General features: G+C 42.3%; 1 protein-coding gene across 1 annotated transcript in view; it reads left to right on the top strand.

Annotated features, from left to right (window-relative positions):
• The first annotated feature begins 598 nt into the window (after positions 1 to 598).
• PCCA (propionyl-CoA carboxylase subunit alpha) overlaps positions 599 to 23,593 on the top strand; it is a 222,637-nt gene continuing 199,642 nt past the window's right edge. Inside the window, exons 1-4 of the mRNA XM_079972667.1 lie at positions 599 to 762; positions 10,653 to 10,736; positions 12,521 to 12,568; positions 12,668 to 12,736. Of these exons, the coding sequence (XP_079828793.1) occupies positions 661 to 762; positions 10,653 to 10,736; positions 12,521 to 12,568; positions 12,668 to 12,736 (303 nt within the window). The 5' untranslated portion in view covers positions 599 to 660. The remainder of the gene's footprint in view (positions 763 to 10,652; positions 10,737 to 12,520; positions 12,569 to 12,667; positions 12,737 to 23,593) is intronic.

Genomic DNA, 23,593 nt, shown 5'->3' with positions numbered 1-23,593 from the left:
CTTTGTCTGGCTCTGCCTAGCAGATTTGGAATGAAATGTGTCAACAACAGCTGCTTTAAATTAACTTTCGTTTGACCCCAGGTGCTCAGAAAAACCTGTCAAAACAATCTCCACTTTTAGTTAAGCATTTTTATTTATATACTTGATTTAGGGGGAGGCAGCTGCGCCCCCATGGGTGTAGCAAATCAATACAAATCAATAAAAATACATAGCTAGCTGAGGTTCTGCTCCCCACCCCAACAAAAGGCCTGTCCCCCTCAACAAAAATCCTGGCTACGCCCATGGCTTGAGGTGGTGGGTGTGCGTTGGCGAAGCGCGAGAAAGCAGATTGCGCGGTCCTGACCACCCAAGTATACAGGTGCTGCTGCTGCGTCCAAACGAGTTCTCCTCCTCTCCAGCTATTGCGCTTATTCGCCCCTCCGTCGCGTTCTGTCTGCGGCGCGGGCCGCGCACCCCCGCCGCCGCGCACCCCTCCCCTCCCTCTCCGCTGGGAAGCGGTCGCCCCGCCTCATTGGAGGAGAGGCGCGCGAGCCGAGGCAGGACGGGAGGAGGCGTGTGCCTTTTCGCTCGCCGGAGCGGCTCCTGATTGGTCGAGACGCGCCGAGGTGAAAGGGCGGCCCGTAGGCCGCTTGAGGTAGAGCTCCGGAGGCTGAGCCGACGATGATGGCGGCGGCGGCGGCCTCTCTGCGCCGGGTGGGCGCTTGGCAGCAGCGGCAGCAGCAGCAGCGCGGAGCTCTGGAGCGGCTGTTCGGGGCGCGAGCGGTGAGGCGCCCGAGCGGGACCCCCTCAGGTGGGCGGTGGGAGGGACGGGCGAGTCTGCAGCTGCAGCCAGCCTGAGGGGGCGAGGCGTTCGTCCCCTCGAACCGGCTCCAGCGCCCCTGCCCGAGGAGGGCTCCCCCTGCCCCGGCGTCCCGGCATGCGCTGGCTGAAGCGCCCACGAACTGGGCCTGGGATGTTTGCGCGCCCGCGGAGGGTTAAGTGCAAGGGCACAGCTCTCCTTCTGGGTTTGCAAGCGTGTCTCTCTCGTCAGCATGGAGGTTGCGGGCGCCGCGCAAGTGCCCGTGTCACGCCTGCCTCGTCATGTTGCAGCTGCGCACCTATGGGCTTGAAATGCGCGGCGGGTAAAGGGGTTGGCAAGCGAAGGCGCTGGACGTCGTCTCCTCCCCACCTACCCGCGTTTGGGAAGCTCCTTCGCTAAGAGCACGGCGAAAGAGGGTCCTTTGTGATGCTCCTGTGTGGTGATGCGTGTCAAACGCGGAGACAATCCTGTGCAAGAGGCAGCGCTTGGAGTAGCATAGGCGCCCTTGTGAATGGTGTCACCTTCCTCCGAGAGGATGTTTGCCTTACCTTATGGCTTGACTGCATATGTTTAAGAGCATATGAACTAATGCTTAGGCTGAGGAATGTTATAATATGGTTCCAAAAGTTATTGTGGGTTCGAATGTTAGGCATCACACCCTTGAAGGCCAATATACTAATTTCTCTTTTGCTCTGGCTAACTGTGTGTGCAGAGGTAGTGAAGGGCACAGCACATATGGCAGTCAGGTAGGCAGACACTGCAGTTTTTGACCTGGATTTTGAATTTGTCATAATCACTTGCATCTTTGGCTACTCTGAAGTCCATATAATCAACAAAGACCTGTGTTGTATTGAAGCCCTATCCTAAGGAATTTTTGACTAACATAGGTGGAAAGTGATATTGAAATGAACTAAGTACTATAGCATCATGCTTGCCCTAAATGACTTTTTGTTTGCTCAGAGAAAATTCAAGAGTGAAGGATCCAGAGGCACTTGTTGCACCATCCTACGGAAGGTGGACTTAAAAAAAAAAGACAGGATATTCATAATTTAGTATCCCTGTAATTGCTTTTTATAGAGAGAGCACAAAACCCCATATTGTTCATCCATACTGAAAGTTTGTTCTGGCATGACACTTCTTCAGTTCAGGTGTTACGTCATACTTTGAGTTTTCATGCTTTCTACAAGTGTTTGTATGTCCCATTCTAACAGTACTATCCAAATACATTTTAATGAGAATTATAAAGCAGGTGCAGGAATAATACTGAGGGCCAATTATTGAAAAATTATTCACATCTTTGTACTTGTATGCACAGAATTTCTCTTAATAATTTGTCTGTATTCATGTATACTATAATATGTGTGGTATATACAGTTTTCAGCTGTTCTTTAAAGAGTAAGAACAACCCTCAATCTTTAATGCAGTGTCTGATCTGGATGAGGAGGAGGAGAATGAGATGGCCATTACTTCTTTTGCTAGTAAGCTTATGCAGTGATGTGATGATGTCACATGGATATGTGGACAATACTGCAACTAGTTTGCCACCATTGCCATTTCAGTATGGCTGAGATATATATGTTTTTGTTGACTAAGTATTTCATAACTTAGCATGGTAATTAGATTTTTAAAATATCCAAGTTGCTATGGAGAGTTAAAAAACAATGACTATCTGACTGTTCTAATAGAAAGGGCAGTCCTCTTTGTCTCTCTCCTCCAAACACAGGTGTGACATGCCTTGTAATTGAGTCTGTTAACTTGTTTGCCTTAAATAGTCTCAAGAAGGTCTGCCACAATAGCTAACATGCTTATGAAGTGTTTTGAAGCCTGTCTTCTGTTAAAATTAAACCTTAAATTACAGGTTAGGTAGGTAAATGTTTAATTTCAGTTAGAGTTAAAAATTAAAGTTCACATTGAAGCAGTTGAAAGGGTGCATTTATCTCCATAAATCTCAAATTGCCTGCTTTGCATAAATCTGAATTAAACTACCACTGTCACCTAACATAACTAGCTCTAAATGCTCAGTTAGAGGCTTATCAGAGGCCAATACAACACTGACTGTACAATATAAAACACAGTGAGCATTAACCACCCATTTAACCTGTAGCAGTTTGGTAGTTGCAAGCAAGTTAAGGCTAGTAACTATGAAAAGGTAATGTATAAAACTACAGGGATGTGGTAGGCCTGCTTAGCCCAGTCCTGTTCTTTCAGGTTTGTGCTGCCACACCATACCTGTAGGGGCCAAGCTGGACAAGAAGCTGCAATATCTGTGATTGAATTTTGTTTTAGTCCAAAACAGTCATGGGGGTATAAGCCCATATTGAGTCCCATACCTTGCACCTTTTTCAGGGTCTAATGCAGGGTTTATCAAACTCGGGTCTCCAGCTGTTTTTGGACTACAACTCCCATTATTCCTAGCTAGTAGAACCAGTGGTCAGGGATGATGGGAATTGTAGTAAACCCCCCCCCCCCAAGTTTGGTAAACCCTGGTCTAATGGGTTCCACTGTTGCAGTTATTTTTGCTGTGTGGAAAACATACCTTTGCCTGTGTATTTTCCACTGCAGCATCTTGGGAGATCCTCAGTTCTCCTTTCTCAGTCTGATTTGCTGACCTGCCCCTGCTTTGGACACTCCCTTAATGAGTTCTGATAATGCTCACTCATGTTGGTCTCATGTACTGTACTTGCCAAGTTAGGAGCTGCTGGGAGGCAGTATTATGTTCCTATCACTAGCCTAGTGAGTGGTCTGGGAGCACCCAGTGATTTTGTATTGTTGAAGATGTGATTGGGAGACTATTTAGAGCCTCTGTAAGCTGGTCTAATCTTTACAAGGAAGAATATTACTGTGCAGTGTTTATGGCAAAATGACAGTTCCTGTCCCCAAATCCTAACTACATTGTGTAGCATAATGGTGTCATTGTATGTGCCTGTGGATTGACAAGAAAACAGGTTCAGTATGCTCTGATCATTTAGTTAAGGAACAAGTCATGTACCAAGTCTCCCTGGTAGTTAGCCACTTTTACTTGTGAAAAGCAACAGGGGCGGACTTGGGTAATATGGCTCCCTGAGCAAGGACAAAATTTGGTGCTCCCCCAGATACCCCCTTTGCCTTCTGTCATAGTTGCAACAACTCAATCGCCCATCTGACCAGGGCCTAACTTTGAGTAGCTACCCATATAAATATAGGTTTTATATTACTATTACTACTACTACTACTATTATTTTGTACGCCCTCAGCTCACTTCCCTGTGCAGGGGAACCGCCCACACCACACTAAATTTGGTGCTGGTTGCAAACTGTGTTTTCTGCAGTTGATGAATTCATAGACATGTTAAGTTTGGAAAAATACAGCTGTTTGTCAATATTATAATGTGTGATGCAGATTGGATTCCTGGGCAAGAAATAAGTAATCTCCATTTTTGATGTTCATGTGAGTGAGCCACACTTAGCTAGCTAATATGGCACCATCCATTCACAATAGAGAGGTTTTGGCAGGTTTGCATAAGTACAGATACTCTGCAGAAATACAAAACAATCTTAGGGAACCTCTCCTCAATTTGTTCCCCTTTCTAAGAGCCCAGTAAATACAGAGTGTGCTTAGCAAGTATGTAATGGTGGTTGACTGTTGTAGTGTGAGGGTGGTGGAATGCAAAACTGGGGGAGAGGAGGAATGGAGTATAATGGACAGTGTTTGAAATTCCCCAGGTACCAGGTCAGTTTTGTGACTGCAAATGGTCCACTTGCAACCATATGCAGATGTCCTGTCACTGGCTTGGTGCCCAACATCACCATCTGACTGGTGTGCAGCAAAGTTTTCTGCTGCTATGCCACCAGTGTGGCAGCAAAATTCGTGAGTGGATTACTTTTCAGGGTGGTGCATCCCTCCTGGGGTTAGCGCTAACACTAACTGGCTTTGATAAGACTTTGGGCCTAGGTATGGCTCTGCTGCGATGGCCAGTTTTTCTTCTTTTCTGCCAAGGGCAGGGAGTTCAGGTTGAATGCTTAAATCTCAGTGGAATGAGGCCAATGAACCAACTCCAGTTATGAAGTAGCAGCATGAGAAATTAGCCAGGTGCCAGGCGCATTTTGCAACTGGGGATTGTCAGAATGCAAGCACTTTGAGAAGTCTTGTCACCATGTATGGCGACTGAGACTCAGGAATAAAATTTCCGCCACTGGCGTTGAGGGCACGGGAGGATAAATACTTCCTCCACTGTAGCGCAAGTCCATCAGGCTGGAGTTGAGGGCGCAGGAGGAGAAATGCCTCCCTGCCCATCTCCAAAGTAGGATCGCTGCTGTGGAGCGAACTGCCGCTTCCCCTACCACAGCATGGCTCATCTTTGTAAAAAGGACAAAATGGCGACTCAGCCTTCTGTTTTTGCGCTCATAATCAAGGTTCCATGAGCCAAGTGGCAGATAGTTTTTCTTTCCTAGCACTGGGAAGTAGGATGCAAAATTGCTCACATTTCAAGGGTCCAGACCAGAGCTTTCCAAACTGTGCGTTGCGACACATTAATGTGTTGGCTGCAGTGTGTAGGTATGTCACACAAATGCTCCCTGTGCTCCTCCCAGGACTGGAAAGGGGTTAGTTTAACCTCTGATTTACTAGTAAAACTGAATTACTGCCATGAAATGATGCATGCCTAAAAAGGGTGTCACCAACATGAGAAGTTTGGAAAGCTTTGATCCAGACCCTCATCCACCTTCATTCACCATCGTTGGATTTTTTAATGTGTTGTAAACTGCTTTAAATTTTTTCCCATTAAAATATAAAGTGGTATAGAAAAGAAATTAATAACAGCAATAGCAATAGTAGTAGTAGTAGTAATCCACTGGAAAAAAATATGACCAGACAGTCTGTTGAGGTGACAGCAACCTAGGTTTAAGGTGCCATTTGGCAATTAGCTGATATATCTGAGTTTCTAACACTGAAATTCATGGAGGAAGGCAAGGTTGACTGACTAGAACAGTGAATAGGAACACTCCACATTGCAACATTTTGTTGCAAGCACCAGTGCTTTAGAAGATTTTTTAAAAGTATTTTTGTTTAATTTCCCCTATGTAAACCAAATAACAAACTGGAATTTCTTGACACACATAAAAACTAAATCGAGCCAAGGCTGGCATGGGATGTCACATTCACAAGAAGAAGTTGTAAAGCATGTTATCTGGATATTTGCAATAAGATACAGACAGGCAAGTCTGTTGTAAGAAATGAGAGAACATTTATTGAGATGGCTCATCAACTGTTGGGCTTATCTGTATTATCCATTTAGGTAACAATTACAACTTGACTGATGGTAGGTTTGCTAGTGTCTTGAACATATCAAGCTTAAAAATGCATTATCCCCGTGAGAATACAGTCATATGTGCCAGGAGATTTCTGATAACATGCTGTGAGGTTGCTTTCTGTGTTGGAAATGAACGGTTCGTATGTGTACTTGTATTTTTTGGAAATTTGAAGACTGTAGTGAAAATTAATGTACAAATCTATCATTATTCTTTAGTTTCTTACATTGATAGAATAGATACTGCCTTGGTATTTCTTCTTGAAATAAGACCTGGTATATAAATTATTTTAATAATATATACATAAAAAAATCAAGGGGAAGACAAGAGAACCAACATGGGAAACTGGCTGAGAAGATTTTGAGAATTGCTTTGGTAATTTGAGCTGTTTATACTACAGTCCAGAGAAGTCTGTGCAGGGTTATTAGAATGTTAACAAGATTCTTGCACAGACATCCATACTTTCTGGAAGAAAAAGCTGCTCAAATTACCAAATATTAAGCTTTTAAATTTGACCCAGATTCTGCACAGATGTATGTGCCTGCTAATATAAACAACTGCCGTAATTTGAGAATGAAATACTTTTAAATTTTATAAACTAGGGATTGCTAATCTGTGGCTGCCTAAATGTTTTTGTACTGCAAGTCTCTTCATCCTTGACCGTTGGCAGTCCTGGCTGGGGATAATGGGAGTTGGAGTACAATAACATCTGGAGAGCTACAGGTTAGACACACCTACTATAAGCCAAGCAGCTTGCATCAAGTCCCACATGTATTAAGGTTGCACTTCTCTTCTGATTCTTGAATATATATATTTTTATATTTAGAAAGGGAAGTTGCCATGGGTGAAAAACATCTCTGGAGTCAATTATATATATTTTTTCCTGGAGAAAAAAAAAGCAAGCAAGCAAAGTAAAATACTTAAAAATGAAACATGTGACTTCTGATATCAATGTAAACTTAACTGTAGATTTGGTACTTTTCCTTTCCTGGTTGTAAGGCCAGAAGGTCATTGTTATACCAATATTATCTTCATAAATCTCTGCATTTGGTTGCCAATATCCATTCATTACGATTCCCCAGGACTGCAGATGTTACAGGAGCAGAAATATTTGTTCAACACTGAGGCTGCTATGACATACACCTTTAAAAATTTTCTCTACAGCAGCTGGTTGGGTTTGAGACAATCTGTGTACCACTTTGGCTCTGCTATTTAATTTCCTCTTTTCCAGTTCCATTCAGTCTGAATGCAAGAATGGAGTCAGATCTGGATCAGAGTTTCCTGGGAAAAAGGTAAAAAAAAAAGGTAAAGGTACCCCTGCCCGTACGGGCCAGTCTTGACAGACTCTGGGGTTGTGCGCCCATCTCACTTAAGAGGCCAGGGGCCAGCGCTGTCCGGAGACACTTCCGGGTCACGTGGCCAGCGTGACATCGCTGCTCTGGCAAGCCAGAGCCGCACACGGAAACGCCGTTTACCTTCCCGCTGGTAAGCGGTCCCTATTTATCTACTTGCACCCGGAGGTGCTTTCGAACTGCTAGGTTGGCAGGCGCTGGGACCGAGCAGCGGGAGCGCACCCCGCCGCAGGGATTCGAACCGCCGACCTTTCGATCGGCAAGTCCTAGGCGCTGAGGCTTTAACCCACAGCGCCACCTGCGTCCCCTGGGAAAAAGGTAGTTTCCTGTTAAACAACTCTGGGAATTGGAGCTCTCTGCGGGGAATAGGAGATTCCTAACAACTCTCAGCAGCCTTAAACTAAAGTTCCCAGGATTCTTTGGGGGAAGCAGTGACTGTTTAAAGTGGCATGATGCAGCTTTTAATGTACTGTATAGTGTAGATGGGGGCATGAGGCTGGGTTCATACCCCCACCTGGCCATGAAGCTCACTGGGTTACCTTTGGCCAGTCACTATCTCTCAGCCTAAACTACCTTACAGGTTTGTTAGGATAAAATGGAAGGAGCAGACAGAACAAGACAAATAGTAGGTCCCAGTGTCCTGAATCCCGGTATACCCGAGGGCAAGTCTTGCTGGTGTAAACAGTCACTCTAAGTGACATCTTGCTTTCTCCATATTATTTATCTACTTAATTGATATAGCTGCCCCAAATAGAAATACACTAGGAAGTCAGTGTGGTGTAGTGTTAGAGTGTTAGACTAGGACCTGAAGATCAGAGTTCAAATCCCTGCTCAGTCATGAAGCTCCCTGAATGACCTTGAGCCAATCCCAGCCTCTTAACCTACCTCACAGGGTTGTTGTAAGGATTACCTGAAGAGGGGTGTGAACCATGTATTTCTTGGACAAAAAGGTGGGATATAAATGCAACAAAAAGCTTACCTTCTGTTTACCTGCCTAAGAAAGCTGGAGGGACCAACCAGATGGAGATGTCAGTCGCCAACCTGGCAACCAATTGCTCGCAATTGGATCTTGTACCAGTAGCAAAATATGCCTAGCGCCTAGCTAATTTCTAACACTGGCAAGAATGCAGCAAGAGTCTGCATAATGCAAATTTGAATAGTGGTACTTACAGCCAGGACTATAATGGTTTTAAAATAAAACATTTTCTGTTTAGTTGGTTAGCATTTCATTCTTTAAAACTGATGGGGAACCTAGGGCCCTCTATGTGTTATTGTAGCTATAGACTACAATCTGCATAATTCCTGATCGTGGCTGCTGCTTGGAACTGATGGGAGCAGAGTTCAACAACTGAAGGGCTATAGGTTTCTCACCCCTGCTTAAAAAATAGTTTATCCTGAGGCATGTTGTTCATTCACATTAGTTGCACTGTTTTTTCAGTGTTGGCTTGAATAATTGCTTTTGTGTTAAAGTCACACGCTCTCTGTCTGAATGTTGCCTGGCTGATACTCTGTTATATGAATGTATAAAATGATCTTAACAAATTAGAGAACTGGTATAAACCCAAATATATAAGGTATTATTAATCACAATAAAAATATGATCAGATTAAGATGATATAAATGGAACAACTGGCTAATCTTTAGACATGGTCTTGGAATGGTGAAAATAATTGGTGGTTTATCATAGTAGTTTTCAACCTGAATAATAAACTTTTTGTCTGCCTTTTTCTTTAACCAAATTAAAATAGGAATTTATACAGCCTCTGTGTCTTGTGCTGCTAGCCCTCATATCTAGTGGAAGAAAGACTTCCCTACAGTGGCTTGTGCTTTAACTTCTGCCATCAAAGAAGCTTATTACCTTTCATTCTTTCTGCTCTCCTGTGTCTTTCAAAGGATAACACTTTTTTTACCTGTTTGTGTAAACCATCCTTTGGTCTTATTATTTAATCATGTGGTAAATGCATTGTAACCTTTTCTCTGGGAAGGGTATGCAAGCTTCCTCACAGGCCTGGTGAGAAATGGTTTTTTAATATTTTCTCTGAAGAATTTTAGAGTAGGTGAAACATTGGAGTTCGGAAAGAGTGCAAGGGGAATGCCTAATAGGGTTCTCTCTGTGTGTGCCATTTTATCTTTACCCATTGTTCTTCGTGGCTAAGTGACAAAAATGCCGGCCTTTAATTTGTCTTGTTTCTTGGTCTTAAAGTGGCAGAACTGTTAGAAGTGACGTTCGGTAGTTATCTAGGGAAACCATCCCATTGGATGTGTTTCCCTCCAGATGTTGTGGACTAGGGCTGCCATCAGCCCCAGCCAGCATGTCATTGGTCAGGAATTACAGATGTCGTCCACAACATCTGAAAGGCATCACATTGGCTACCCCTGATCTAGAAGGATGGTTTCCCTGACTGCTTGCACAGCAAGAAATTTAGAACCTTGAATTGATAAATGCAGCACAGAACATAGGTTAAAGAGTACAGTGGTACCTCGCTTTAAGAACAGTTCGGTTTAGGAATGATTTGGTTTACAAACTCTGCAAAACCGGAAACAGTGTCTTGGTTTGAGAACTTTACTTTGGTCTAAGAATGGAATCCGAATGGTGGAAGGGCACCGGCGGCGGGAGGCCTCATTAGGGAAAGCACGCCTCAGTTTAAGAACAGTTTTGGGTTTAGAACGGACTTCCGGAACGGATTAAGTTCTTAAACTGAGGTACCACTGTACTTGACAAGGAACACCATAATAAAGATGCTTGCTGCATTGCTAATACTGTTTCGAAAGCCTTATTGGAACCGGAACTGTTGGCATCTGTCTGTCTGTCTGTGGCACTGAGGTGACCTCCCTGGGCAGAGTATATATAATTTGTATTTCAGGCTTCTTTCTCATTTCTTTTCACTTTTTCCAGACCTAGTTTGCTACTGCTAAATGTGCCTAGTAATGGTCAGGATGCTTACATGTCAGTGGCCACTATGGCTTAGATCTGGATTTCCATGAATGGAATGGAGCTATCCCACTCCTGCAGCCCCTGTGTCCCCCTGGAAAGCTACTACTGATGGCTTGAGAAACCTCTGGAATGGCATGGGATTTGGTATGGGAAGCTGCAGTGGGAATTGCTGAAAACCCAAATGGATGCCATGTTGTTGTTTTCTTTCATTGTTGTATTATGCTGGTAATTTGCTTTAAATGTCTTAATCACCTATACTTGTCGTCTTTCTTATTTTACAGTGTATTGCACAACTTTCAAAATGGAGATGGTACCTTATCACTTCTCGTGGGTTGCACTCAACATCGTATGATCCAAATGAAAAGGTAAGTATTGAAAGTCCTTAGTATCACCTGTAGCAAAGCTTGAGCATGCTTGATTCGACAATATACCGGTAGTTGTGGATGATACTATTTTGTGCTTTTTCTCCACTGTCATCTTGGGACTAAGCTGTCTTTTGTGTTTGCTACTGGCAAGCTTTCTGCTTCCCTCCCCCACCCCCCAAAATGATAGCTTGTACAATGGGATTATCTAGTATTTTACTGAGTCAGTATCTCCACCTATTTAAAGAGCCTAAAATTCAAAACCTTTTTATGGCTGCGGACTGTGAACTGATGCCTTTCAGCGAACATTATCAACACGATGGCTTATTTTGAACGTGTGCCTGAAACTCACCAGGTTCTCTCTAGCCATAATTTGTTTGGTGGCAATGAGTCAGGATCATAAATAATAGTTAGGAGTTGATTTGTGATCTGTGCTTGCCGTCATTGTGATTTGCCATTGCACAGGGGTGCCATATCTGTGGGGCTTTGGGTGCTGAGGCCCCCCCCCCCCAATTTTTAATGAGGCGGCTGGGCCCCCTCAATATTCTGTAGGCCACATGGCAAGAGGAGGCCTGACAGGGCCCGTCATTCCCTCCAAAAGGTTGCCAGTTTTACACACAGCTTAATTCCAATATATCAAAATTATTTGCATATACTGAATTACTTGGAGTGAACTTCTTGAGGAATCCATAACATTTCTGCAGGAAAAGAAAAAGCTTAAAAGTGAACACAGTTCAGAAGTCAGGTGCTTCTCTTGCTTGTGTTAAGTAGTGTGACTTCAGCCTTATTGTGTATACAGCTTGATTGTGTATACACAAATAAAGAGGCAGCAAAGTGCACCAATATAACTTTCAGCAAAGAAAAATGTAGCAAAACTGGCTGGACTGTAGTGCCACTGTTTTACTGCTAGCTGGGAACCAGTGCATGCATAATGAGGCTGAAACCTTGATAGTATTTAAGAGCTCAAAAGAAGATAATGGGATCATGTGCACGTTCTTCCTACCAGCGGTGAATTCCCTATGACAGTTTTACAGTGCAATCCTAGACATGTCTACTCAGAGGTAAACCCCCTTGAGTGCAATAAGCCTTACTCCAGGTACAGTGGTGCCCCGCAAGACGAATGCCTCGCAAGACGAAAAGCCCGCTAGACGAAAGGGTTTTCCGTTTTTCGAGGCGCTTCGCAAGACGAATTTCCCTATGAGCTTGCTTCGCAAGACGAAAACGGCTTGCGATTTTTTTCGCTCCCCCCCTTTTTCTAAGCCGCTAATAGCCGCTAAGCCACTAATAGCGCTAAGCCGCTAAGCTGCTAATAGGGTTGCTTCGCAAGACGAAAAAACCGCAAGACGAAGAGACTAGCGGAACGGATTCTTTTCGTCTTGCGAGGCACCACTGTAAATGTGTATAGGATTGTAACTTCGATTGTTGCTAAATGATGCATCTTCAACAACATTAACCATGGACATTGCTAATTGGGGTTTTAAGATAAATAAGATAAATGTTGGTGCCAGTGTATTTCTTAACTAAGGTTAAGGTAGGAGAGGCTGCTGGAAGGGGACACATGAGCACATAACCTACTCCTAAGTAACAGCTAAGAGATTTGTCCTGTTACATATGCCTAGGCAATTTGAATGTATGTGAAGAAGCAGCAAATCAAATAAAAGCCATTTTAATTTGATTAGCAACTCCATTGTTAAGTGCTTCATTTCCTCAAGTGAAGCTAAATGTACAGAATGTGCAAATGCTGATATAGTCATAGGACTTAGCTGTATCTTTTCTCCCTCCTTCAGACATTTGAGAAGCTTCTTATTGCCAACAGAGGAGAAATTGCCTGTAGAGTAAGTATAACTTCCAAAATTGCAATTATTTTATTTTATGACTTTAGTTATCTGTTTAGTTTTAAAACAGCTTTGTCTCTTTCCTCCTCCCGTGTCTAGGTAATTAAAACATGCAAGAAGATGGGTATTAAAACGGTTGCTATACACAGTGATGTTGATTCCAGTGCGGTAAGTACTTGTCATGCAAATTATTTTGCTGGATTTCTATTGATAGCTCCTCAAATGCAAACACCAAAGTAAAAAGGTTTCCACCATTATATTAGGGTACAGTTTAATAACGTGTCACTAAGTGACACCCAAAATGTAACTTGGTGGCACTTTTTAATAAAATCAAATAGCAGTCCCAGGCATTGTGGCCAGTAGTCAGGAGTAGTGGGAACTGTAGTTCATCGGTGGGCAACCTCCAACCCCTGGTCCCATCCACCTGTCATAATTGGCCCGCTAGATACTTGGGAGGTGGGTAAGAATCCAGCCTACTGCCTGTATCCAATTCCCCACTCCTCCTGCAGTCCAGTGACATCTGGAAGGCACCACATTGGCTTTTCCAATCATCAAGTGTCCCTGGTCACAGTGCATCCTAAGCACATGCACAATATGCTGTGTTCCTTTTATAAACTAATAACTTGACAACAGGGGTGGTGTATTGGCTGTAAGCTGGAAGTTGTTGTTGGAAGTCTTGTTTCCGTCATAACTTTATTTGGGTGCCTGGGGGGAAAGCTCTCTCAGCTTCATTCTCCATCTGCAAAAATATTACGTTGACCTACCTTATAACATAGGTCAACGTAATAGGTCAACGTGTAGGTCAACGTAATGGGTCAACGTAATAGGTCAACGCGGGTGGCGCTGTGGGTAAAACCTCAGCGCCTAGGACTTGCTGATCGCATGGTCGGCGGTTCGAATCCCCGTGGCGGGGTGCGCTCCCGTCGTCCGGTCCCAGCGCCTGCCAACCTAGCAGTTCGAAAGCACCCCCGGGTGCAAGTAGATAAATAGGGACCGCTTACCAGCGGGAAGGTAAACGGCGTTCTGTGTGCTGCGCTGGCTCGCCAGATGCAGCTTGTCACGCTGGCCACGTGACCCGGAAGTGTGTGTGGACAGCGCTGGCTCCCGGCCTCTAGAGTGAGATGAGTGCACAACCCTAGAGTCTATCAAGACTGGCCCATACGGGCAGGGGTACCTTTACCTTTACCTTATAGCATTGTTATAAGAATTGCTGAGATAATATATGTGAAAGGTGGAGAGATGGATAAAAATGTTAAGTGTGAGAAGAAGTCATTAAGGAATGTTAATGTCTTCATTAGCAATGGTTCAAATTCCTTTTTTTTTTGCTATTCTGCAACTGACGGTTAATTTGACTATAAAAATAAAAGTATTTAAAGCTTCGTAAAGTATTTGTATAGTGCTCTTCATCAGAAAAGATTGCAAGTTGTCATGCTTGAATAATTTAATGTAGGCAATGCATTTTCTTGCTTTTTTTGTAGACTGTGGAAGGGTAGGCACTTCAGTCTGAAGTTTTGCGTTCCATTAAAAACAGTGTCTTTGGGATGAAAGTTCTTCCTCTGCCATGAGTATGGTGTTGGTGGTATTACTATGTACAATAGACCTCTAGCATTTCTTTTATGTTTTACATACGTGTAGTTAAATTTTTTATGATACATAAAGAACAGGGTAACACTAATTGGATGGGAAGAAAAGAAGTCATAGCATAAAGCAGTGAATGAGGGATAATTTTATTTGGCATTTTTAACACAGCAGGGACTCCGTATCCTTAAAATGTAATAAACTATAAATGACTTGAAAATCCCATGGGAAAGTAATTACAGGAATTTTGGTTGAGTAAAAGATTATTAGTGTTTACTTTAGTGAAGGTTGACTTTAGCCTCGTAGGTCATCTTAGTGAGGACTTCAGGTACTACAGAATTTTTTAAAATCCAAATACGTTTAGGATTGCAGATTATGTCATCTTGATGAAACAATTATCCCCATCACACAGTAAGATTGTTTAGCCTTTTCTCATTGAAATCTGTGGGACTTAAGGTTTTTAACTTTGGCTGGAAAATAAACACGTGTATGGAGTATTGTGTAAATGGTGAGCAGCAGAATAGATAGAATAGGTCTTCTCCATATCTGGGAGTAGTTGCGTAACTCAATAGAAATCCAGTGCAGAATTGAAAATATGTGTTTTAAATACACATGAAACCAGTTGTCCTCAAATGCAGATAGAAGCATAATCAGATGTGAATATTCCTTCCCCGCTCTCCTTTTATTTTGGGAGTGGGGGTGGGAGAGTAATTGTGTAATTTGATGTGAGTGTTTGCTTAGGAAAAATTAGGAGTGATCACCCAGAATTAATGGTATATAGAAGCTTGTGTTTATTAAGTGGAAATGACAGTTGTGTCATTCAGACATCATCCCAGTGAGTTTGATTTTAAGTAGGGTAGTACCTTCTATATTGTTCCTGCGTCTTCATAGGTTCTTTGCTGTTTAAAATAAAAACAGTCCCCTGTAGACCCCCAATAGGTCCTGGGATAATAGGAGCACGCCATCTATCTTCCTCACCCATGCATAGTAGCATAGCAGCATTCCTTGGATGTTATGGTTGATTTGGAGAAACCCTATTTGACTCCTGTTCAGTCCATTCAATTTATTACCTTTGTTTATTTCCAAGCCCAGGATCCAGGAGAGCAGCTCACAGATCTTTGCTCCTCCCTGGTTTTTTTTATTGCCACACTGCATTGAGCTAAGCCAGGTTTTGACTAAGTGTGGTTCAGCTCTTTCCTCTCTAAACACATGGCCAAGGTTTGTTAAATTTCTTTGAGGATTGGCAAATACGATACCTCATCACTTGCTGTATAGTCCCCAATGAGATGTTTATTGTGTTTGCTTCCCTGATGGAGAAAAAACTTTTTGAGTCTCTGATCTCCATTGGCTGTTATACAAAGTCATTCTTCTAGTGGTCTTCATTTCAGCCCATTGTGTCAATCAATTAATGGTTCACATGGACCAGCCTGATTTACAGTTCTTGAAGGATCAGGTTGTTCTGTTACCATGTTCTCATTGGAAATATAAAGCTGTGTCATTAATTTCAGGCTTCTCAAAGCAGGTGGTCTTGGCCATGTATTTTTCCTTTAATTCCTGAACTGGCATATAACTTTTTGGACCTTTTATTGTGCACTGGCCGTCAGTGTGAACAGAATTCAATCTTTTTTGAAAATAACTTCTCTTTTATTGCTTATGATTGCCTTATGAAGGGAAATTCAATATTACTCTTATTGGCTTATGAAGATGATTTCTCAGTGTTGAGATGTGAGGTGCTGTCTCTGTAGATGCAGTCTTCTCATATTCTACCACCTCTATGAGAAGGGACGCAGGTGGCGCTGTGGGTTAAAGCCTCAGCGCCTAGGACTTGCCGATCGAAAGGTCGGCGGTTCGAATCCCTGCGGCGGGGTGCGCTCCCGCTGCTCGGTCCCAGCGCCTGCCAACCTAGCAGTTCGAAAGCACCTCCGGGTGCAAGTAGATAAATAGGGACCGCTTACCAGCGGGAAGGTAAACGGCGTTTCCGTGTGCGGCTCTGGCTCTGGCTCTGGCCAGAGCAGCGATGTCACGCTGGCCACGTGACCCGGAAGTGTCTCCGGACAGCGCTGGCCCCTGGCCTCTTAAGTGAGATGGGCGCACAACCCCAGAGTCTGTCAAGACTGGCCCGTACGGGCAGGGGTACCTTTACCTTTACCTTACCACCTCTATGACCTCTTCTCCTGTATTTGTCAGATGAGCTACCTAGTTGATGCCTTTCATGTTTCTTGAGCACATCTTGGACAGATAAATAAGATGTGAACTCAGCACCAACAGAGTGGTCTTAATATGCTTTTCCATCTATTTCCTCCATATGTGTGTCCCCAGACTTTAAATCTCTGCTTTGCCATAAAGCTCACTAGAGGACAGTGGGTCACTCACCATCTCTCGGCCTAATTCTACCACAGAGGATTGTTGTGAAGATAAAACGGGACAAGCTCCATGTACACCATTATCCTCCTTGAAGGAAAAATGTATAAATAAAATCAACTTTGGTTTTCTTTAGTTTAGCAGTGTTTTGGATTATTCATGCTTATCAACTTGTCCTTCATAGCAGCTGCTGGTGGAAACTCTTTTAGTTCCTTCCAAGTCCTATTTGTTGGCTTCTGGTGCAGTTTTAAAAAGGGAAGCTTAAATAGCTAATGTTTTGACAACGAGCTCTGGCAAGAGCTAGAATGTTGAAGTGGAAGCAGAATGTACTGTCTGGACTAGACTGAGGCATGCAATCTTATTTACAAATTTCTCTGAAACGGAGGCCTTTTTTCATCTTCATGTGTCCAGTTTTTATTTATGTCAGGGGAAAGAGAAAATAAATATTATTTATATATCTGAAATTATCATATCAATATGATGGCAAGCCCCACTTTACCTCTTCATTATATTTTAATATAAAATATTTTTCTATAAAAATACTCTTCTTCTTCACAATATTTTTATTTAAACAGCCATAGTAATTCCGTTTGTAGCACAAATATATATTCCTTGATAAGCTCTTATTCTAGCTGTAACTCGTATCATTAATTTGTCCTAAATAGTGTGACTAGCTGTCATAGACTAGAAGTTTATAGCTCTTAAAATGATCACTAGATAATACAACACTTTGGGCTTATTCAGGTTCTGTTTCTTTTTGCTTACTGGTGTCCTTAGGGAAAGTTAAGGAACTAGCTTGCATTGACTTCTGCATAAGACAATATTATCAGACAGGGTATTTTGCTCTCTAACACTACCTAAGTTATTCTGATTTTAATCTCTGCCATCTGAGACACCTTGGATTTAACTTTTAATTTCTAGGTTTTGTTAGATACTTGATTTACAATTTGCCATGGAGTGCGACTTTGAAACCACACAGCTAACATGGAGAAGCCTTTAGTGGTGGTGCCCCAGTTATGGAATGCTCTTTCCAGAGAGGTCCACATAGTGCCTACTTTGTTGTTCTTGTGGCTCCAGGCAAAGGAGGATATATTTTATCAGTCTTTTAGATAAAATTGTTGCCAAGTTGTTTGATTTTTATATGGCTTTAAAGACCTTGCTGCTTTTATTATGATTAACTTTCCTTACGTTTTAAAAAATTCCGTTACTGTGGGATTTTTGCTGAAGTGGTAGAAAAATATCCTAAAGACTTAATATTTGTCTATGTCAGGAGCTAGAAATGAAATTCCAACTACTTCTCTTTTTAAAAGGGATAGACTGTATTGAGGTGGGCTCACGAAATGAGTGTGTATATTTTGCCTGTTATTAGTGTTGCGACCCCTGTTGTGTAATGTCAATGTTGAAAATGATTACCATACTTTTCATTTTTGATGGGTAACGTGTTTCACTATTGTAGAAGGATATCAGAGCAAACAGTTCAGGAAGCAGTGAAGGTTGCCACTAACTTCTTACATAATATATTAGGATATTTTGAAGAGAGTGTAGTGTTGGGATACTGCCGGGGAGACGGGGGCATCAGACAGGCCCCCAGCTGGCTCCAGCCACCGGCCAGCAGCTGGGCGATCACCAGTCTCCCTTGGAACAGCATCAAACAGTGACACGAGCCTCAGATACGTTTAGAGACTCGGCACGCTCTATCAGCAGAGTGAATAAATATTCTCACAACGGAAGAGGCGGACAGAGCCATGTGTAAGCAGTATTTACAGCATTTTATTCAGCATAATTCAGGAACAAAGGAAAACATGTCTGCTTCCCTTTGACTCCAGCAAAAACAGCAGCAAAGCAAAAGCAATATATAAACGGAAGTTCCCAGCAGACTGTGCTGGGAGTAAACAGGCATGTGATACACAACAGTCATGCTTGTACCCTTTTAAGGTGGAATGGAAGGAACTATATCCTAATATCCTCCCCCTTTCCGTGTAACCTGTAGTATCTGTGGTTCAACCCAATTGCAACCTCCATACATAAACCTTAAGTTGTTCTCTGTTAACAACCTTAGACAACAGAATTTTGCAGGAATTTTGTTACCTGGCATGTAGGACACCTGAATGAGTCCTTTCTGAATACACTCTCTTGCACGATGTAACTTAATCTGCAAGTATTTGGTACTTTGCTTGCAACTCTCTGAGTTCAGTAAAGCCAAACAGGATCTATTGTCTTGATAAACTTGTATAGGACATTTCACAGAAACCTTGATGTCCTGAAACAGTTGCATCAACCATTCGCAATCCATGAGTGAAAATGACAGGGCATTGAGTTCTGCTTCACAGGAATTTAGGCTTACTGTCGTCTGCTTTTTGCACAGCCAGTCAAACAGACAATGGTTGTACATGTAGCACACTCCAGAAGTGCTGGTACCATCCGTGGTGTCACTTCTGAAACTAGCATCTGCAAAGATTTCAAGACCTCCAGTCTTCTGACTTGTGAACCTCAGTCTGTAGTGCAAAGTCCCCTTCAAAAAGTGGGCTATGCGCTTCAGAGCTTTCCAATCCTGAACAGTAGGATTGTTGGCATGTCTGCTAAGCAGGTTAGTGCTTACAGCTATGTCAGGTCTTGAACATCTAGCAATGAAATTCAGCTTGCCTAGAATGCATCTGTACAGTGTGGTGTCAGAAAATGCTTCAGCAGTACTATCTACCTGGTAACCTGTTACCATCGGTGTGTCTGCTGGGTTTGCAGAAATGTACCAGAAATGGCAACGGAAGAAGCAATTTTTTCTTAATTCCCACCAATTTTTTTTTTTTTTTTGGGGGGGGGTGTTTGTGAGAAAAGGGTACATATGACACATCACTAGCCCAATGTCCTGATGCGATTTACCCCTTTCTTGATCATCAGATCTGTCAATTGTTGATGGTTGGCCCACTGTGAAAATGCCTCTCAGACAAAAAAGATTAGCCATCCCTGCTTAGACTGTGGGTTCAGTGAGAATATTTTATGCAACAGCTTGGTTACGGGTCATTTTGATGACGAATTAAAAGATGGGTGTGTTGCATTAAGGCATAACACATTCTTGGCTCAAAGAAGCTAAGGGATACACTCTGTATGGGTTCTACTTTTTAAATTGTGACTTGGGGAATAAATAAGGAGTGTAATTATGCAACAACATGGCCTCTGGCTGTTCTCCTCCTTTTAAAAATAGATACCTAATGATCTAGGTCAAGGTCAGTGGCTTTCCAACTGTTTTCCAGGGAACCTTGTCAGGGGTTCCTCAATGGAAAGATGACTAATAATGGGTAGGCATTCATGAAAGACAGCTTGCCCACCTCTATTAATCATCCCCTATAATGTACAGGCGCTGTAAAGTATCCAGTATGTTCTAAGTCACATTCTTAGTCCATGTGGGCAAGTCAAAAGCTCTGGTGAAGCCCAGTGGGCCTCACCAGTGTCGCAAACAAACTGTCCATGCCCCATAACCTGTGTGGGGTTCCTTGGTAGATGAGTTAAGTGGAAATGGTTCTTCAAAGGCAGAAAGTATGGAAACTGTTCAGTTTGTGTCTGTCCTGAGTTTTTATTTTCTAGATGTTCAGGAAGGAGATCTCTAGCTATGACAGCACTAAGTCTTGATGCTTGCCTTTCAAAATTGTATTTTTATAAAAAAATGTAAGCTTTGTTGTAATTCGAAGTGATGCTTTTGTACTTTTCTTTTCTTTTTAAAAGAAGAATATTACGTGCATATTTTCCCAAGGAATAATCAGTAGCTTTAAGCATGCACTTTCGCCTTTCGTGTCTGCATAGTACTTAGCAGCAGAAGTATTTGACAGTTATGTTAAAACAAAAAGCCAATGGGAATTTATCAACCATCTACTGAGTTGCATCTTATCATGGTGGCCTGCTGTTTGAAATATGACTCCTGGTGTGTATTGTCTTCCTAGCCCTAGGATACAGTAATGAGATTGAGTGGTATCATGTGTGAGCCCTCATGGATGATTGACAAAAGAGGTGATGTGACTCATCATTTATCAAGATATTATCATGGCTACCCTTTATAATTTATCCCTGCTGTCTGGGGAGATGGTGAGGACAGCTCTGACTTTGTGATGTCAAAGTAATTAGTGTTTGTTTTTGGTTTCCAGCTGAACAAACTGGAAGCTAATGATCAGGTAAATTAAGATGGGATTGCATCAGTGTAGACAAAGGTGAGAGGACCTCTGGGAAGAGCTTATCAAAATTTCATCTTTTTAAAAAAACCATTGTGTATTCTAATTGTTCTCATTTGCCATTAATAGATAGACTCTAAGGTTAGCTTTGCTATGCACATTTACTCAGTAAATAGTGAGACCATGCATCATTAGCTACTTTCTGACACTTGTATTTAGCTAAACTGTTAGAACTATCAAATTACAAACACATTCTAAGACTCAAAAATTGTATACTGCTTGCATATGTGGCATATTTATGATTTTAGATAAATGTGTGTGTTACAAGTTGGGTCTCCATATTTGGTTCATGCTGTTTTCAGGAGAAGGGGATAGAATACCTTCCCCTGAAGCATTATGGTGGAAAAATTGTGTCCACCAGGCAACCCTGCTTACATAGCTAACTTTAATTGGGTTATCTAACATTGTTCTTACTTCAAGGTGTGCTTTAATGCCACACTATCGTATAATTCCATGCAAGTAGGAATGGCAAATAAAACCTTGTGGTGTACCCTTGCCCCCTTATATGAGTGCTCTAGTTTAGGCTTACTCAAGCAGGCAAGATCCTCCGTTTTTCCCCCTCACTGGCAGTTCTCACTGTTGTGGTTTTTTTGGTTTGTAATTGGGTTTTGCCCCCTTTGGTTTAAATAACTTTTCTGTACTTCTGGAGACCTCACAGCTCTTGTGATTAATACTGATACCCACTTCTTGTTTCTTAGAGGCTTCCTTTTTGCCCTGGTCCCATGGACACTTGTGATCTGAGCTTGCTAAGATAGTAGACAGAATGATATAGATGCCCTTCTTTTAGAAAACTATTGTTTATCTTGCCTAGACAGCAAGGGATGTGCAAGGAGCCCCCCCCATTTTTTAATATAAAATGACTAAACCCTACTTTGTCTGTAGCTCTGGTTAGTGGTTATAGAAGTTTCAGTGTGATACGTTCTTGAATGTAGAGAATTGAGCATTGGTTAGTGAGTGATTACCTAGACTGGATGGATGGATTGGAGGTTGTCCCCATCTGATGGAGTGGGTACACATCTTGGGGGTCCTTTTGGATCCATTGCTGACTCCTGATGCTCATGTAGTTTCAGTGGTTTGGAGTGTCTTCCATCAGCTTCAGCCGTACCCCTATCTGGCTAGGAATAGCCTGACGTCTGTTGTCCAGGCTCTGGTAACCACTTGGGTAGATGACTGCAACACATTATATATGACACCGTCTCTGAAGATGTTTGGAAACTTCAGCTAGTGCAGAATTCAGTGGCCAGGTTGCTAACAGGGGCAAGATAGTTTGAGCATATAGTGCTAGTCCTGGCTTGACTACACTGACTGCCAGTTAGCTTCCAGGCCCAATTCAAAGTGCTGGTTTTGACCTATATAAAGCCCTAAAAGGCTCAGTACCGCAATACCTCAAGGACCATCCCTCTCCATATGAGCCAAGGACCATCCCTCTCCATATGAGCCAACCTGGACCTTGCTCTCATCATCTGAGATGAGATGTGCCTACTCTGCGTCTGGAGGGTGGCAACACGAGAATGGGCATTTTCTGTGGTGGCTCCCTTCTTGAGAAATGCTCTCCTTAGGGAGGCTTGCCTGGTACTTTCACTACATATATGTTTAGGTGCCAGGAAAAAACATTTCCTCTATAACCAGGCCTTTTGGTCTTTTAACAATCTGTAGCTTTTTAGAAGTTGGTGGGATGTTTTTAATGTGTCCCCCACCCCCATGGTTTTAATGTATATCTGTAGGATTTATTTGTTTGGTTTTAAGTTGCTTTGGGTCGCCCTGGGCAAGGTAAAGTGATGGACAAATTTAATAAAATAATAAAATAAATTGGTAATTATAATGTAACTAATTAAAACAATGCTTAGTGGTTGGACTTTGTCATGTTGTCAAAAAACCTTGTTACTTAATGTTTTTTATAAAGAAGGTTAAGAAGTCTATATGGTCAATGTAGTAAACAGAGAGAACATGTTAAGTGGTTGCTGAATCAGCATTGCCCTAAAATGGTTTACAGTGTAATTCTTTATATGTCTGCTTGGAAATAAGGACCAGATAGTTCAGTGGGACTTACTTCCAATATATATATTGCACCCAGCATGGCAGAATATATATATATATTTACACACACACACACACACACCAAGGAAGCACAATAATCAGATTACTTGACTTGGAGGGTTTTTTTTGCATGAGATGAATCACTGGAAAAGTGAGTACATGTGTTTGGGTCCAATTGTTTTATATCTGCACTGGTTTGGTGTGCTAAACCAACTAATAGCAATTAAATTTAGTGTTTTTAGTTGATGAGGCTTTATCAACAGCAAATTTATAAATAAATGTGACGATCTGAACAGAAATTGAAAATTGTTTTTAAGAAGAAGAGAGCTTTATTTCTCCCGATGTCATGTTATCATTATTTAGTATCAATGTCAAATCCTTATACTGACTTTGATTTTAAATAAACCACCTTATTGTGGTTTTTTCTTTTCTTACTGTTAACCTTCCATGGTCTCCCCCCCCCCTTTTTTTGGAGGGTGGTGGGAGTGGAGGCTTTGCTGAAAATAAGTAGAGTAGAATCCTTGGCAGAAATTTGTCTGGACTAATATGGCTAATCAGCGACATTATGTTTAATTGGGAGCCTGAGGTATAGTAGCTGGAGACTGAAGGGAGCTATTTAGCATTAGCAGTAGCTCGTCTGGGAGTTGTGTACTAATCAAGGAGCTTGTGTGCTAGCTGTGGGGATGATGGGAATTATGACGATCATGACATGTTAGTACATGTCTGTGGGAGAAGTGGACAGGCAACGAGTTAATCAAGAAGTATATTAAATAGCTCCCATGCTGGTTTCTTACTACCCTCTGTACTGCCTATCAAGGTTTAAGATTGTAAG

Source organism: Podarcis cretensis (genome assembly GCF_951804945.1).
Source record: "Podarcis cretensis genome assembly, chromosome: 4".
Classification (NCBI taxonomy): domain Eukaryota; kingdom Metazoa; phylum Chordata; class Lepidosauria; order Squamata; family Lacertidae; genus Podarcis; species Podarcis cretensis.
This window is presented reverse-complemented; position numbering and strand designations above follow the sequence as displayed.